The 14430-nt window shown below is 40.8% G+C and overlaps 1 protein-coding gene across 1 annotated transcript; it reads right to left on the bottom strand.

Moving 5' to 3' along the window:
* Positions 1-6154: 6154 nt before the first annotated feature.
* On the bottom strand, positions 6155-14128 carry LOC101172495 (transcriptional repressor scratch 1). The gene is made up of 2 exons (XM_004070869.3): positions 13612-14128; positions 6155-10481 (listed from the first exon to the last, which is right to left on the bottom strand). The coding sequence occupies exons 1-2, from the start codon at positions 13769-13771 to the stop codon at positions 9682-9684; spliced, it is 960 nt and encodes a 319-aa protein (XP_004070917.1). The 5' UTR covers positions 13772-14128; the 3' UTR covers positions 6155-9681.
* Positions 14129-14430: the final 302 nt, after the last annotated feature.

The following is a 14430-nucleotide window of genomic DNA, read 5'->3' as shown; positions in this document are numbered from 1 at the left end:
AGGCTGCTTCGTGATGCGTCCTATCATGGCGGTATCGTCAGCAAACTTCAGGATGATTTTCTCCTTATGAGAGGCCACGCAGTCATGGGTGAACAGGGTGTAGAGAATGGGGCTGAGAACACAACCCTGTGGTGTGCCAATGTTCGTGATGATGCTGGCTGAAGTCTTGTTCCCTATTCTAACAGGTTGAGGCCTGCCAGTCAAAAAGTCCAGGAGCCAGTCACAGATGATGGGTCCTAGTCCAATGGAGAACAATTTGTGGGTGAGCAGTAAAAAATGTGTTAAATGCAGAACTGTAGTCAGTGAAGAGCATCCTGATGTAGGAGTCTTTATTCTCCAGGTATGAGAGGGAGGTGTGCAGTGCTGCAGCGACGGCATCTGAGGTGGACCTGTTGGGCCGGTATGCGTACTGCAGGGGGTCTAGTGTGTCTGGGATGCTGCTCTGAATGTGGGTCAGCACCACTCTCTCGAAGCACTTCTTAATGGTTGGAGTGAGTGCTACTGGTCTGTAGTCATTCAGGCAGGTGGGAGGGCTCTTCTTGGGGAGGGAGACAATGGTAGTGGTCTTAAAGCAGGGGGGGACAGTTCTCTGGCTGAGGGAGAGGTTGATTCACTCGTTCTTAAACAAGCCCGCAATAAAGCACAGTAATCCGAATTTTTATATGATACTGGCAGAAACATGGCACAGAGTTTGGGTTTGGTACCCATCCCCAAGTAAAATCTAAGTAGTGCATGTCTCATAACAACAAAAAAGCAGCTTCTCGCTGAGATCTTGTTGTTTTGTGTGGTGTATAGCTGCTCAGAGAGGTTCAGTGGGCTCTGATGCCAACTAGTACTCTGAGGTTTAAGTGAAAAACAACAGTCAGACGCTGAAGGACGCTCATAAATAATTAAATAAATTTAATCTTGACAGCATTTTGAATTGATACAAGTATCGCCAAATGAACCATCGCGATATATCGCCGAAATGATTTTTTCCAACACCTCAGGAGCCATGAGCATGTGTTGTTTTCACAACAAACTCTAAACACATTTATTCATCCTAACAGCTTCTCCTTAAAATCCCACCAACTACTCATGCAGTTGCAAAGAGCGAAAAGGAGAAGGAGAAAACAAAAAACAGTCAATTTTTAAAACAATAGTTTTTAATGAGGTAATTTCTTTGTATTGTCAACCGTTTCCTGCCTTCTTCAAACTTAATGACTTGGAGGTAATCTATTATATTCCAGGTTGCTGTGGTTACAAAAAGGACGTCTGGGATCACAGCTCTGCACAGGTAGGGGAAAGACTTCAAAGACCTGCATCGGTTAAAAAGAAAACCAAGTATTGTTGTTTTCTCTAACCCTCAGCTACAACATCTTTTAATGAGACAATTAAAAATGATTGCTTGAACAGCAGACAGATAATCGTGTGGAATTACAAAGTTCTCGAACTGCTGCCTTTTATGTGAATAATTAGTCACAGGGGGGATCAGTTACAACATGAAAGAGGTCCATATATTCTTTCTTATTATAGGTGATATCATTATTATTCTCTCCTAAAAAGAATTCAAGTCTAAATTGTTGTTAAGGTGGTAATACATAGCGTAATAAACATGTTGGCCTCACCATCTGGTTCAGAAACTGCAATAATCTGGTTATTATTTCACATAAATACAGCTGAGGTTTGTAAGAAGCTTTTTGGCTGCATGACTTGGTATTTTGGTATAAATAACAGCAATATGGTTTGTAAGTATAGTGGCAAATCCCCGTGGGTGTTAGCTGCTAAATGCTGTCTTCAAGTTGCTGCTTTTTTTTGTCATTCAAAAGCCACCTCATCATACACTAAAATAAACCAGCACGGCACGTTAAGAAGAGACACTGTCAGTCAAAGCACATGCAAATCCGACATGCAAATCATCCGCAGTGTTGAGGTGTGTTTGGAGTCCCACTACACTCTACGTGACCCTCAGCTGTCACAGCACAACTGCATTGTAGTTGCTAACGCATCTCAATTACTCAGATTGAGATAGTCACACAGGTACAGCAGCAGGTCATGGAAGAACAGTTCCCACATAATGACTTGCTGTTAATATTAGATTTTAGTCCCTATGGGATTGTCACACTTACAGCAGTTGGAGAAAATTACCTGCCAGCTTTTTGACAGAAAGGGAGCTATATTTATTTATGCCGTCTCTCCCTCTTTTTATAAAACATTGACATGCTTTTAAAGTGATAATTATTCTGAGGGTGATTTTCTGTCTTCAGACAATAGCTTTTTGATGGGTGAGATGTGTGAAATCATAATAGAATTTAGCAACAGCGGACGCCGCTGTGTGACCGATCTGAGCGCTGATCTTGATTATTCACCGATGTCGTTTGCTGCCTAAATCTGTGAAATTATTTTCTCCTTTTAGTGCAGCTGCCCTGAATGAGATTTCTGCCTAATGATCTTTCCTTGCCTTGAAATAAATGTCTCCTTCAGTATCTAATCCAGACGAGGAAGAAGTGGAGCTTTGGAGTGAGGTTATTTATGCGTGGATTAGGCTGCAGTCTGTCTTCCCAATTCCACTTGGTTCATTTCATTAACCTTGCTCTAATGCCAGAAGCACAATTTTTTGAACAGTTAAGGCTGAACTATCAACACTCAAATCCACAGAGGGAAATGTAAGAAGTACATAAAGTAAGGCAGTTGTGAGCCCTAGAAACTTTTTTTCCCCATTAGATGTTATTTAGATGAATATTTTCTGGATTTATTGATGCCCTAAAAAAACTATAGCCCTCAAATTAAGAAACAGACACAGTCTATTTTGTTTAAAAAAATAAAGGATTGTTAAAATGACTTGATTATTCTTGGTGAGTGATAATCAAATTGTGATTGCGGCTCTACAAATGGGTCTGAATCGTCTGCTGTCCTTGTTTCTGCGGTGCATTGTGTGAGGAAGAAGAAAAGAGCTATTTCAGGAATGCCCTCCTTGACTTTTGCCTGAGTGCTGATGACAAGTTGGATATCTTAGATGCATAAAAATGAGATTTTGACATGACTTCAAAAAGAGAAGCATACGGATGAGGTGGACCCTCTGCCAACAGCGAGGGGAGGAAACAGATGGGTTTTACACAAACAGCACAAACATCAAGAACACTGAGTTAAAGAGCTTGGCAGTCTCACTTGATGAAACAGTGAGGAATGGAGGCACTTTTAATGAGCATCTCTCCTGTGATGCAGAATGTGAAAAGACAAACTGTTAGCTCTTAAAGCAGCAGTTTCAGTCAGTCCTGACGAGCTAAAGCCCGTTGTTATAAGTTCTTGTTGAATGACTTTGAGCCCTTTGCATGCAGGTTGTTTATGTTATGCTTCAGTTGATGACAATGATTCTTTTTTATTTAGAAGATAAATAAAAAACGGAAATAGCTAAAGTTCTTTTTCAGCTTAACCCTTGTGCTATCTTAGATGACCCCACCCTTACTTTGACGTGTTCTCCCTACCATGACAAAGGTGGATAAAGGTGGAAAGATTTCATGTAATCCATGGACACCAGTGAAGATCACAAATCATTGAAGAAAAAAGGTTCAGCGCACTGTCTAGTGGGTCTAGATGACCCAACTCCCAATGTTAAAGTGCCTAGGATAGCACAAGGGTTACGGATAGAATTAAACTGTAAATTCTGTTTAATGTTTCTGTTCCAGTATTTTGGGGTAAACTGATACGGAAAGTTTGTGATTGACCAACAGATGGCGCCAAATGTTCAGAAAGTGAAAGTAGTGTGAAGAGCATTAGTGTGTGAGTGTGTACAGGAAAAATAACTTGTAGATTATTGTTGTTTCACCTCCACACTTCTGAACTATGGAAAAACAGCTCCTTCCAAGAGTAATTAAGAAATAACACATGACTTTCATGAAATCTATTTTTTTTAAAGAGTAGATTAGTAGTTTTTGCCACATGAAATGATAAAAAAAGGCTGTCATAAGATGTTTTCTGACCAACATATTAATACAAAAAAAACATTTTTTTAATATATTGTGGTCTTTTTGAAGTAATCCAAGGGGAGAAAAGAGCAAATAAAGAGATAGTTATATGATTATTTAGATTCTGGGGAATTTTTTAAATTTAGTTCAAGGTTTTCTGGAGGTCTTTATTTTGGGATGATTGAAGCAAGGCTGGGTTGAGCTGACTCAGAGGCACTAAGAAGGATAAAGATGATCACATTATGTATACACTAAATTAAAAACCAGCTGTGATAATATGCAGGCTAAGCAGTCTCCCTTCCAAAATCACTCCATGATTGTTGTCAATTGACTCTCACTGTTAGGTGTCTTGGTTCAAAACATTGAATACACAGAATCAGCAAATCAGCAAGGAAATTAACCCAATTGACTTAACAAAAGTATTTTTACATGATGCTGAAGAAATGATCAAACACAAAAAAAGGATGTTTTTTTTTCCATTTCAGGCTTGAAATGTTCCAGATTCATGCCACACAAAATGCAAAATAAGTCTGGTAATGTAAAACTGAAGTAAAATTTTTTATATCAGTTCCCTTTTAAACAGTTCTTGAATATTTACAAATTTAATCCCAATATGTTTTACATTATTGACCATATTTAAAAAAAAATGTTTTTGGCAATATGTTTGCAGATACTGATAGATTTAAAAACATTGGCAGCTATTGTGTTCAAACCGATATACAATGAAAACAAAAAATGTTTTTTTTTAAAACCCTCCAGGTTCCACAACTATTATTATTGCTTGAATAATTGAACAATTAGTATATGTAAACTCTGCTTTCCTTCAGGGCTGAAGAGTTGCTCCCCATTTAGCTGTTAACGGGGTTAAACCGGTGTGAGCACGGCTCTGGAAGAGAGCAGTAACCTTGTGACAACCTCTCACCCCATAGTAAATGAAGGCATTGTTTTTACTTTAACCCTGTCTTACAAGATATGGGAGTTCTCAGCTCAATATCTTTGAAGTGTGAACATAGCGTGCTCAGTTCTGCAGGTTGTTTTTAATAATTTACCTGGGAGTGTGAGCGCTGATGGGCGGTGCTGGCTGCTGCGTTGGCCTGTGGAGCGTTGCAGTGATATGTATGCAGAGCCACAGCCGCCCTACCTGCCTCTCTGTGCTGATTGTTACCACACACACAGCACACCCACGGGTGATGTAATTGGATTCCATGGGTCCCCATTTTACAGTCCATTGCCATGTAATGAAATCAGTTATTTACTTTCATCATAAAATCTGATAAGGGACAACATCTGCTGGGGTAAAGTTTGAGCAAGTGCTGCACATGAATGTTGATCTGTGGTGGTTTGGATCAGCCGTGGTGCCGTTTCTTGCTCAGATCGCAGCGAAGCCGCAAACACTTTGACTCACAATGTGGAGATAAAAGTTATTTCGTTTGGCTTAATCAGCACAACTAGCAGAGAAGCAACAGTCGTTGCTTTTCCTCAATGAAGCGAGGGCTGTGGAGCACAGTGTCCCTGCTCCGCTCTGCCTGCTGTCTCATTATGCTGCTGCTGTGCTGCTGGAGGACACCGAAGGACACAAGCGATTGAATCCAAGTGTTGTATATTCCCTGGAAACCAATCAAGAAAGGGCCCAGAATGATAATTCTTGTCCTCTGTCATGATTCATTTTTATTTTGTTCCATATTTTTCTTAGGCTTTTGAGTCAGTCAGGAAGGTAGTTTCAGCATAAAAATCAATGTTCCATTAAAATTTAATGACCAGGAAGGGCTTAATAGTGGTGGAACAGATGCCTCTGCTTTTGAGAACGCAGACATCTCAAGAACTCCTACTCTAAGCTATATTGGTGTTGTCAGATCCTGCGACCATTGCCATCTTTAGCCGCAGCGAAGAATTTCTTCTGCCATAAAATATTACATGAGAAGTTGGAAAAATTGTAGTAAATCTCGTAAAAATTCAGCTAGAGTTGAAAGAAGAGGCTGCAGCTGAAGGCACATTAATGTCTAAATATAATTAGTCACTGTGCTAATGTTGACTAACAGCTACTCCAAACAGACACCAGACTGGCTAAGTGTGAACATTTGCAGAGAACGTGGGTGAGTGTGTGTTTTCTCAGGAATAAAGGACTAACAAAAAAAAAAAAAAAGAAAATACAAGAATATCCTGTTTAAAAACAATAGAATTTGACTAATTACAAGAAAGTACAACTAGACTTGAAGGTTACTTGTGCTATTGTTTTTATTAATGTTATAATTGCTATTGATGTCATTATTAATTGTAGCAGAAAGAGCAAAAAAAACCAAACATCCCTCAGCAATCATGGCTTAAGTTTCTACATGTTTGACTGCAACAGAAGGAGAGAGAGGTAAAAGAGAAAGAGACAAGATGAGAAAGAAAGTGAAAAAATCTTAATCAGGTTTTTTTTCCCTCCTTTGAGGACCATATGGAAGGTTTCAAGCAGCCAACCATATGTTGAAGGCTTTTGTCATGGAAATCATACTTTTTGGCACTTTTTCATTGCGCAGCCAAGCCGGGCACATAAATCAAAAGGATACGAAGGACAGAATAAATATACAGAAATGATCAAATCTTTGAGAGTACACAGAGTTGGAAGTTTTAGTTTGAACTCATAACAGATTGCTTCTTAATCAAGACACTCCCTGATTTACATTGTCACCCAGACTACAGTTGGTACCTGTATTTTGTCTTTTTCTTTTTAAATAGAAAAAAAGACAACATGAATAGAAAAAAGAGCAATTCAAGGTCTACATGCATTGTCATATTATTGCTGTGATATATTTACATTTTTTATTTACAAAACCATCAAAGAGGAACAATGTTTCTCTCCCTCTAAATACAGGAGATGCTTCTTGGGGGTGTCCAATTATGGATCTGTCTCTAAAACTAGTGGAAGATCTTTAATGCTGCCAGGTACAGGACATGTTAGGATGTGTTTAGCAAATGCAGCACCTTTGGATGTCTTAGAACGACCCAGCCCTCAACTTTTTAGAGGATTATGTATTTCTCTCACACTGCAAAATCACAAAATAACTTTTTTGGAAGCATAGATTTTATCATTTGTTTAGGAAAACTGCAATCTGCCAGACTGTGTGTTCTGCAAGATAATCAAGGAGGCAGGTGGTTTGGATGCTCTCATGCAGTGATTCAGCTGTAGCACAAGACTGGATGGTCGTGAAGCACAGAGGAAAAGGCGGACAAACAGAGCTGAAGCTCCTCAATCCTCTGTCTTTTCTTTTTTTTTTCATTCATCTAAGGTTTTGTCTCTGATGTTCGGTCAGGGCGAACTAAGCATTACTGCGATGGTGGAATATGCAAATCGCTGACAGTGCATTTGCCTGCTGGTGCTTGACCTTCCCCTTGGAGGTCGCTCCCTGACTCAATTACGCTCCCTATCTGCAGTCTGTCTACAAACACCTGTTATCCTCCCACTCTCTGCCACCCTCCGCCAATCCCACTTCACCACATCTCATGCTCACTGTGTCCGTTTAGGGGCAGTTGGGACAAGATGTGGACTCAGTGGAGGGGGGAGGGGGGGTCACTGGAGGAGACCAGTGACGCACTTCCAAATCCTACTTGGAAGTGAGTCTCTGTGCGTCGTTTTATTATACATAGCCCTGCGGAAACTTGTTCTTAGGAGGTAATTCACCGCTATGGTTAAAATAAAAATATGCTTTTTGGAGACATCCTTTTGCCACCTCTAACATCTGGTTAAATTACACAAAACATTTTGAAAAAATGAAGAATTTAAACTGTATCTGAATGTTATACTTACTGTTTGTTCATTTTTTAAATGTAAAAAGTTTTAAAAATGTGTTATTTAAATTCAATTTGTCTTGAAATTTAATAATCGCCTTTTTTGTTTTTTGCTTTCTGTGGCTTAAGTGGAGCTACACTTTTGACTTTTAAATTTCTGGATGAAACTTTTCCCAAAAAAACCTTGTTGCCAGAAATTTAGAGACCATTCGAGCTAAAAATCTCCAGTCAAAAGGAGACAAAGGCTTTTAGGAAACAGCAAGATGAGGAGTTTTATCGCCTTTTGTTTTCATTGTTTCTTTTTATTGCCCTAAGTAGATCGTAAACAGAACAGTTGTGATTGTTTTACATGTCAATTGCTTTATCAGTCAAGTTATTGCCACAAAACTAAAAACCATTCTGCATTCATTCACTGGAAGTCCTCTAGCACTGGTACTGTACATTGTTCCTCTTTAAAAACTAAGTCCCTTGGACTGTCTACAGTTTCATGCATATAAACATTTTCTTTGAAGATCAGCAGCATCTTACAAGATCAATGGATGTTCTTTTTTTTCTTAAATTATAGACAAGAAATAAATACACGATAAATTGGTGAGTCTTCAATAAATACACAAAAATAATGTGAATAAATAAATCAATCAATCAATCAATAAATAGATAAATAGCAAGATAAATAAAGTATTTACATGATAAATAGATGGTATGCATCTAAACAAACCATGGGCGGAGCTTTTAGCCACATATAAAAAAGACAAACGAAAATTTAACCGTCACTTTGTAACTGAGGGTGTTTGAGTCCGTACCTTCACTCTGAGGTAATACTGGCGGAGCGGCTGCACCTCAAATACTGGGTGAAGATTGCTTGTTAAGACTGGACTATGCCCCATAAAGGCAGCAGAGTTTATGCAAGCCACCACGGTGGAGGAAGAACAACAAGTTAGCATTGCTATAGACGAGTCAACCGCACATGGCACTTAATATTAGATCATTTGGTCTGGCTTTCACTGCTCTTGTCCAGGTCTGTACATCAGGGTGAGACTTTGTAATTGATCAGACGGCGTTGGCGACGACCTGTTCAACAGGTCAGCGTTTTCAAATCACTGCTCTTACAGAACTGAACTGAACGACTTGTGGTATTTATAGCTTATTTAAAATTAGCTTTTTTTTTAGTACCCACAGTTACAAAGATGCTTTCAATTAACAAGGGATAATAAGCACAAAAAAATAAAATTTAGAAAAATCATAGAAAAATAACATCCGTTGAATTGAAACATTGGTGTGAAAAAAGGGTTTGTCTTTTTACCTTTTAAATGATCTCCCTTTTTTGCAAATACTGTCATAGTTCACATTTTCATAAAAACTTCATGTTGGCAGTTGCAAAAGAATTCAATTCTTAGCAAATAAAAAGCAGCATAAAAATACAAGAGGTCATTTTGTCTCTAAAAAACAAAAGAACATTATTAGTCCTTTTTTATGTTTTTTTTTTTCCTTTTTCTCATTACTATTTCCTATAAAATATCAGGAATCTAAATATTATTACTATTGATATCAATATCATTATAGTCATTGATAAAAATTCACATGCCAGGCCTCATATATAATTGTGTAGGTGTGTATGGTGTGCATGTGGGTACATGCATGTCTGTGTGTGTGTACATGTTCCCACATGTTGCTTAAGTGTGTACAGCTATCATCTACAGTCTCTATTTTGGGGAAGGTTGTTTGATTGTATGTTTCTGTGGACGATTAGCTACTGTGCAGGGAAAAAAATCCAGCATCTTTTGAAATTGTCTTTGCCATAAACACAGGAGTTTCTTCACGTATTCCTGGTGAAAATATTGCTTTCTAAAAAAAGGGAAGAAAAAAGGCATGGAGGGCAGAGTGAACAGGGTTATTGGTTGTGAACCTACAACAGGGGTTCAAATTTTAGCTTCTTTCTTCTTCTTCTTCTTCTTCTTCTTCGCGGTTAGTTTTCTGATCCAGAGTCATCTTCGTCTCCAGAGCCCTTGAAACAAGCTGACTCATAGTGCTTGTTCAGGTAGGACTTGAGAGCGAAGGTCTTATTGCAGCGCTTGCATCTGTAGTGCTTGAAGGCAGAGTGTGTTTGCATGTGGGCGCGGAGGTTTGAACGGTCAGCAAAGGCTTTGCCACAATGAGCGCAGGCAAAGGGCTTCTCCCCTGTGTGTGAGCGCATGTGCCCTTGCAGCAGCCACGGCCTGCTGAAAGCTTTGCTGCACACGTCGCACTTGTGCTTGAGGTCGTGGGTGAGGATGTGCATGGCAAGTGCTGGCATAGACACATACACTTTACCACAGGTGGGACACTTGCGGGCCATCTTGCTGTCCAGGCTGCGGTGCGTCTGCTTGTGTCTGCTGAGGTTGGAGGACGTGGCGTAGGTTTTGCCGCACTCGTTGCAGGTGTGGCGGGGGATGCCCCCTCCCCTCTCCTGAACCCCACCGTTGGCGCTGCTGCTTCTTGAGCCACTTTCACGTTGCTCTCCTTCTCCCTTCCGCCTCGACCGCCCGTCCGAGATAAAGAAGGCATCCATGGTGTAACCCTCGGCCAGGGCCTCCGATTCACCAGTGTAGAAGCCGCTTGCTGTCATGCCAGACTGGGGGCTGTCGGGGTGTTTCAGGTCGGGGTCGCAGTACTCGCCTCCACTGCTCACCTGGGTGTACAGGGGGTCTGACACTGGAGAAGTCAACTTATGTTCCATCTTCTTCTCCCCCTGGAATACAGATGGCGTGATGTAATCCTGGATATATCCTGAGATAGGAAGCACAGAAACTCAGTTGGCCAAATGTTTACAAGGCTCACTTGAAGGAAAGGTCAAACAACATTTTTTACAAAGTTCACGGTTTGCAAACAATGCTAAAGTAAACACACATAAAATAATGTTTATAGCACAGTCACAGTTTTACACAAAAAGACCAGCTCTTCATAATAGGTCATTAAAGAAGTTTCCTGTGCGGGAAGATGCAAAGTAAAGCCCTTCTTTAATAATGCAGATTCATTGATTAAACATCCGTTCTCTGAAAGGTGCTACCAATACTAATACAAGCCAGAGGATCAAATATCAGTGCAACAGTTAACTGAAGACTTCTTTTAGATTTCTTTTAAGAAAAAGACAAATCCTCAAACTGCTTTCTCTGTTTAAGATTTTCCATATCTTGCAGGTCAAAATCTGACGTGGCAAACTTTCATACATGAGTGTGTCAAACGTGCCGAACAAGAAATACAAAGCATTTCTGAGAAATATTGTTATTGGCATCATTCATGTCTTTCCTTTCCATCTGAAACCGCTCAGTGCCAGAGAAGCTAAAAGGCTTGCTGGCAGCTAAATGGACCCAAACTGAGCTCAGTATATGCTGAAAATATCTGGTCCCTAATAAATAGTACGTCTTCTTCCTGCTCGCTTTGGATTCTGTTGCTTAAGCATTTTAAAGGTGCAAATGTAAAATGTGGCAAAAATTCTTTTCTGAGACAAATAGTGCATAACCGCAGAAAAAGGCCATTCCTAAGCACTGTGTGCATCAAGCAGTGGAAATTAGGTATTGACTGTTTTTTAATGAAATTCAAAGTTTTGAACTGATCAATAGGCTATCATCCGTAAAATAGTGCAGCTGCTGGAAGAGTGGAGTTCAGGAGAAAGTAGAAATAATGTTGGGATCAGATCAAGTATCTGCAATGCACAATAATAGTTTATTGAGTGCAGTTTTCTTTGGGGCTGATAATGGGAGACATGGCATCACACGTGTTGGAAGAGAAAAGGGTCACCTGTGTACAGCAGCGAGCAGGGTTGAAGTGCTTTTAAGAAACAAGCCATTAAGAAATCAGTTTAAGTGCTCTCTTTGTAGAGCTTTTCCATTCCCAAGGGTTTCACTTCACACACCCACTCTGCCAAAGACATGACCGTGACACCTGAGGACAGGGAAACACCAGGCCTCCACACGTGGTATTATGCAGCACCGCATGGCGTCACAGTTTCTACCCACACAGATGGTGTTTTTCTGACAATAACATCACTTTCTCAAAAAAAAAAGATTGGTTTAAAAGTAAATCATTAATGAAAAGTAGAAATCCTGCTTCAGCTTAAAAAGAGGCAAGCGATCTAATCCACCTGTTCTACATTTAGCATTATCAATTATCATAAAATAATACCTGAGGGGTCTTTACGCTGCATTTGGCCTATATATTTTCCACTAACAAAGCTGTAAGTGCGCAATCATGTTTACTATATTTCAATTACTCAAGGTCAGACATAGAGCTGGTTGTTTAGGACTCTCGCTGTATCAGCCTTTACAGCTCATAGACTCATTTCTGTAATGCAAAGCAAGCATGTAATTAATGGACCCTCTCAGCCACCCCTCTTTGTTGTTCGACAGACACTCAAGTCAAATGTCTCCACAATGGGGGGAAAGGAAATCTCCCGGCATGGCAGAAGTGCTGATGTTAGGAGTTTCCGCCACGTAGAAAATTATTTCATATCGCCCCATTTTTTCCCCCCAAGTCAGCACTTCAGAATATTTCTTTGTTTCAAGAAAAATGCCTTTTGTCCCATTAAAAGGGTAATTGTAATTTTTCACAGTGTTAAACAATAGGTCTGACAACAGCAGAGTAAAAAAACCCAGATAAATTCAAAAATATCTTTAATCTAGAAGCATTCTTATTAGGAGTACGCATTAACTCCAGTTTTGCAACTAAACTGTTGACTTTACTTTAATTTGTCTACTTTGCAATACAATAAAAATACAATAAAAAGAGAAAAAATATAAAGTCAACTAAATATTGAGGGTGATTTAAAATCCTCTATGTCTCTGACATGTTGGATAACAGGTGGTTATCAACCGCAACATTGTATTGTGGAGTTCGATGCCTCTCATCGCAAAAATGTCTTAAGGAATCACAACAAAGCCGCACATATGGCCCTTTAATCATAGCCACAAAATGGAAGCGACGGGCTTAAAGCAGCCTGCGAAAGTGAAGGTCGCCTCTCAGCTCTGACAGGAGCTTAGTGGGGCCGGTCAGAGTGTTGACCACAGTGCAGTTATGCGCCTTTCTTCGTGTTTACTGTACAATCTCAGTCACATGATCGGGCTCCCTGCTGCCCCAAGCATTTTTTGGTTTCCTTATTCTTCTTCCCTTCAGCCCTGCTCCCCACCTCCCTCCTGGCTTCACTGTACAGTGTGTTGATATCTCTTGTGGCGGCAATGGGCCTGCATGGCTGAAACTCTAACCCCTGCTAGTTTTCAAATGCCCGGAAGGAAGGGAAAGATGTAGTGGAGCGATGGGGGTGGGGAAACTGTGCATGCTCCATTTGGATGGGAAGAGGGGGGCAAGGGAGGATCGGACAGGAACTCAAGGACAATAACAGCTAAGGACGAATGTATCATTTGATACTCATCTATGATTTTCGTGAATTTTTTTTTTTAGCCCACATGATGAGCAGAAATCATCAGTTCGCGCGTTTTCAGCCACCACAGGCTTGCCGCGTTCATCCAAATACGTAAGGGGAGCTGCTGATTAGACACACGTTTTGCTCCCTATTTACATAAACTAATCCGTGGCTGTGACCTGAATTGTGTCTGTCCTTTGCTGGAGTCAAAAAACAAAAGTCTGGGAGCACGGCGGTGGGGGTGGGGTGCCTCCAGAGAGGATTATATTGGATGTTGGTGCAGAAAAATCAGCTGGCTGCATAAAACATGTCACTTTGATTTACATACTACAAGGGTGTTATTGGCTGACTCAAAGAAAAATCTCACCCAATAAAAACAAAAGAGGACACCATCTGCGTGGAAATGTCAGGCATGCTGAAATCAGCAGCGGAGCTGTTACAGGCACAAGTGCTAGCGCATCTTTAACTAGAGCGAGTCAGACTGGAGGCATGTTAACTCACCATTTTCACTCAGACGAACCCCAAGGCTGGTCACCGAGTCTGTGATGGAGCGTGCAAAAGTGAAGGAGTCCTCCAGGTGGTGATGATGGTTGGAGGTGGCCACATTGGATGAAGAAAAATCATCAAGCTTGATCTTCTTCACCAAAAATGAGCGGGGCATGTTTCAATGGATGAACACAGAGTGCTGAGAAAAACGCATGAGAGGAAAATAAGAGACCCTCTCAGGAAGCACACGGGCAGAGCTGACTTGGTAGTAATCCTTGTGGGTAAAATGGTCAAAAACATAAGACAAAAAAAGAAAATGGAAACCAGTGGAAGAACAAGGCGGACGGCGATGCTATGTGATACTCTCTGGTTTCCCCAGCTTCCACCAGAAAAATAAAAAAAATAAAAAAGAAAAGCGATCCTGTTCAGCACTGGATAGCTCCTGTGATGCAGCAGGCTTAAGGGACCAGTGAGGAAGAGACAGAAAGAGAGAGGAGGGAGAGGGAGACTGTCAGACTAGCTGAGATCAGCAATCACGCCAGCCTTTATATGGGGCACAGGCAGTGGAAGATCAGGTGGTGCTGCGAAATGGAGCTGCTTAGCTTTAATCCATCAAATGTCCCCGGGGACACACATCAAATTACTACTGAACCGTCTGTGCATTTGCACACAGACAGAGGAGAAAGAACACAGCCAGACCCCCACTGCCCCCCTGCTGCTCCCCCATCTCCTCCCATCCCCTTTTTCTTTCACCCCGCTTATGCTCCGTGCTCAGAGGAGGAGTAAAAGAGATGGGCAGACAATGGAGATGTGGATGAGAGCACACTTGGTGTC

Source organism: Oryzias latipes, chromosome 7, assembly GCF_002234675.1.
Source record: "Oryzias latipes chromosome 7, ASM223467v1".
Classification (NCBI taxonomy): domain Eukaryota; kingdom Metazoa; phylum Chordata; class Actinopteri; order Beloniformes; family Adrianichthyidae; genus Oryzias; species Oryzias latipes.
Note: the sequence above shows the minus strand (reverse complement) of the source record. Positions and strands in the feature narration are given on the sequence as shown.

What these genes read in the sequence shown, in the direction of transcription:
- LOC101172495 (XM_004070869.3), bottom strand. Translation starts at nt 13,771, where the DNA reads ATGCCCCGCTCATTTTTGGTGAAGAAGATCAAGCTTGATGATTTTTCT. An exon ending in GGTTCGTCTGAGTGAAAATG is followed by an intron (nt 10,482 to 13,611) that starts GTGAGTTAACAT and finishes TTCCTATCTCAG; the next exon opens with GATATATCCAGGATTACATC.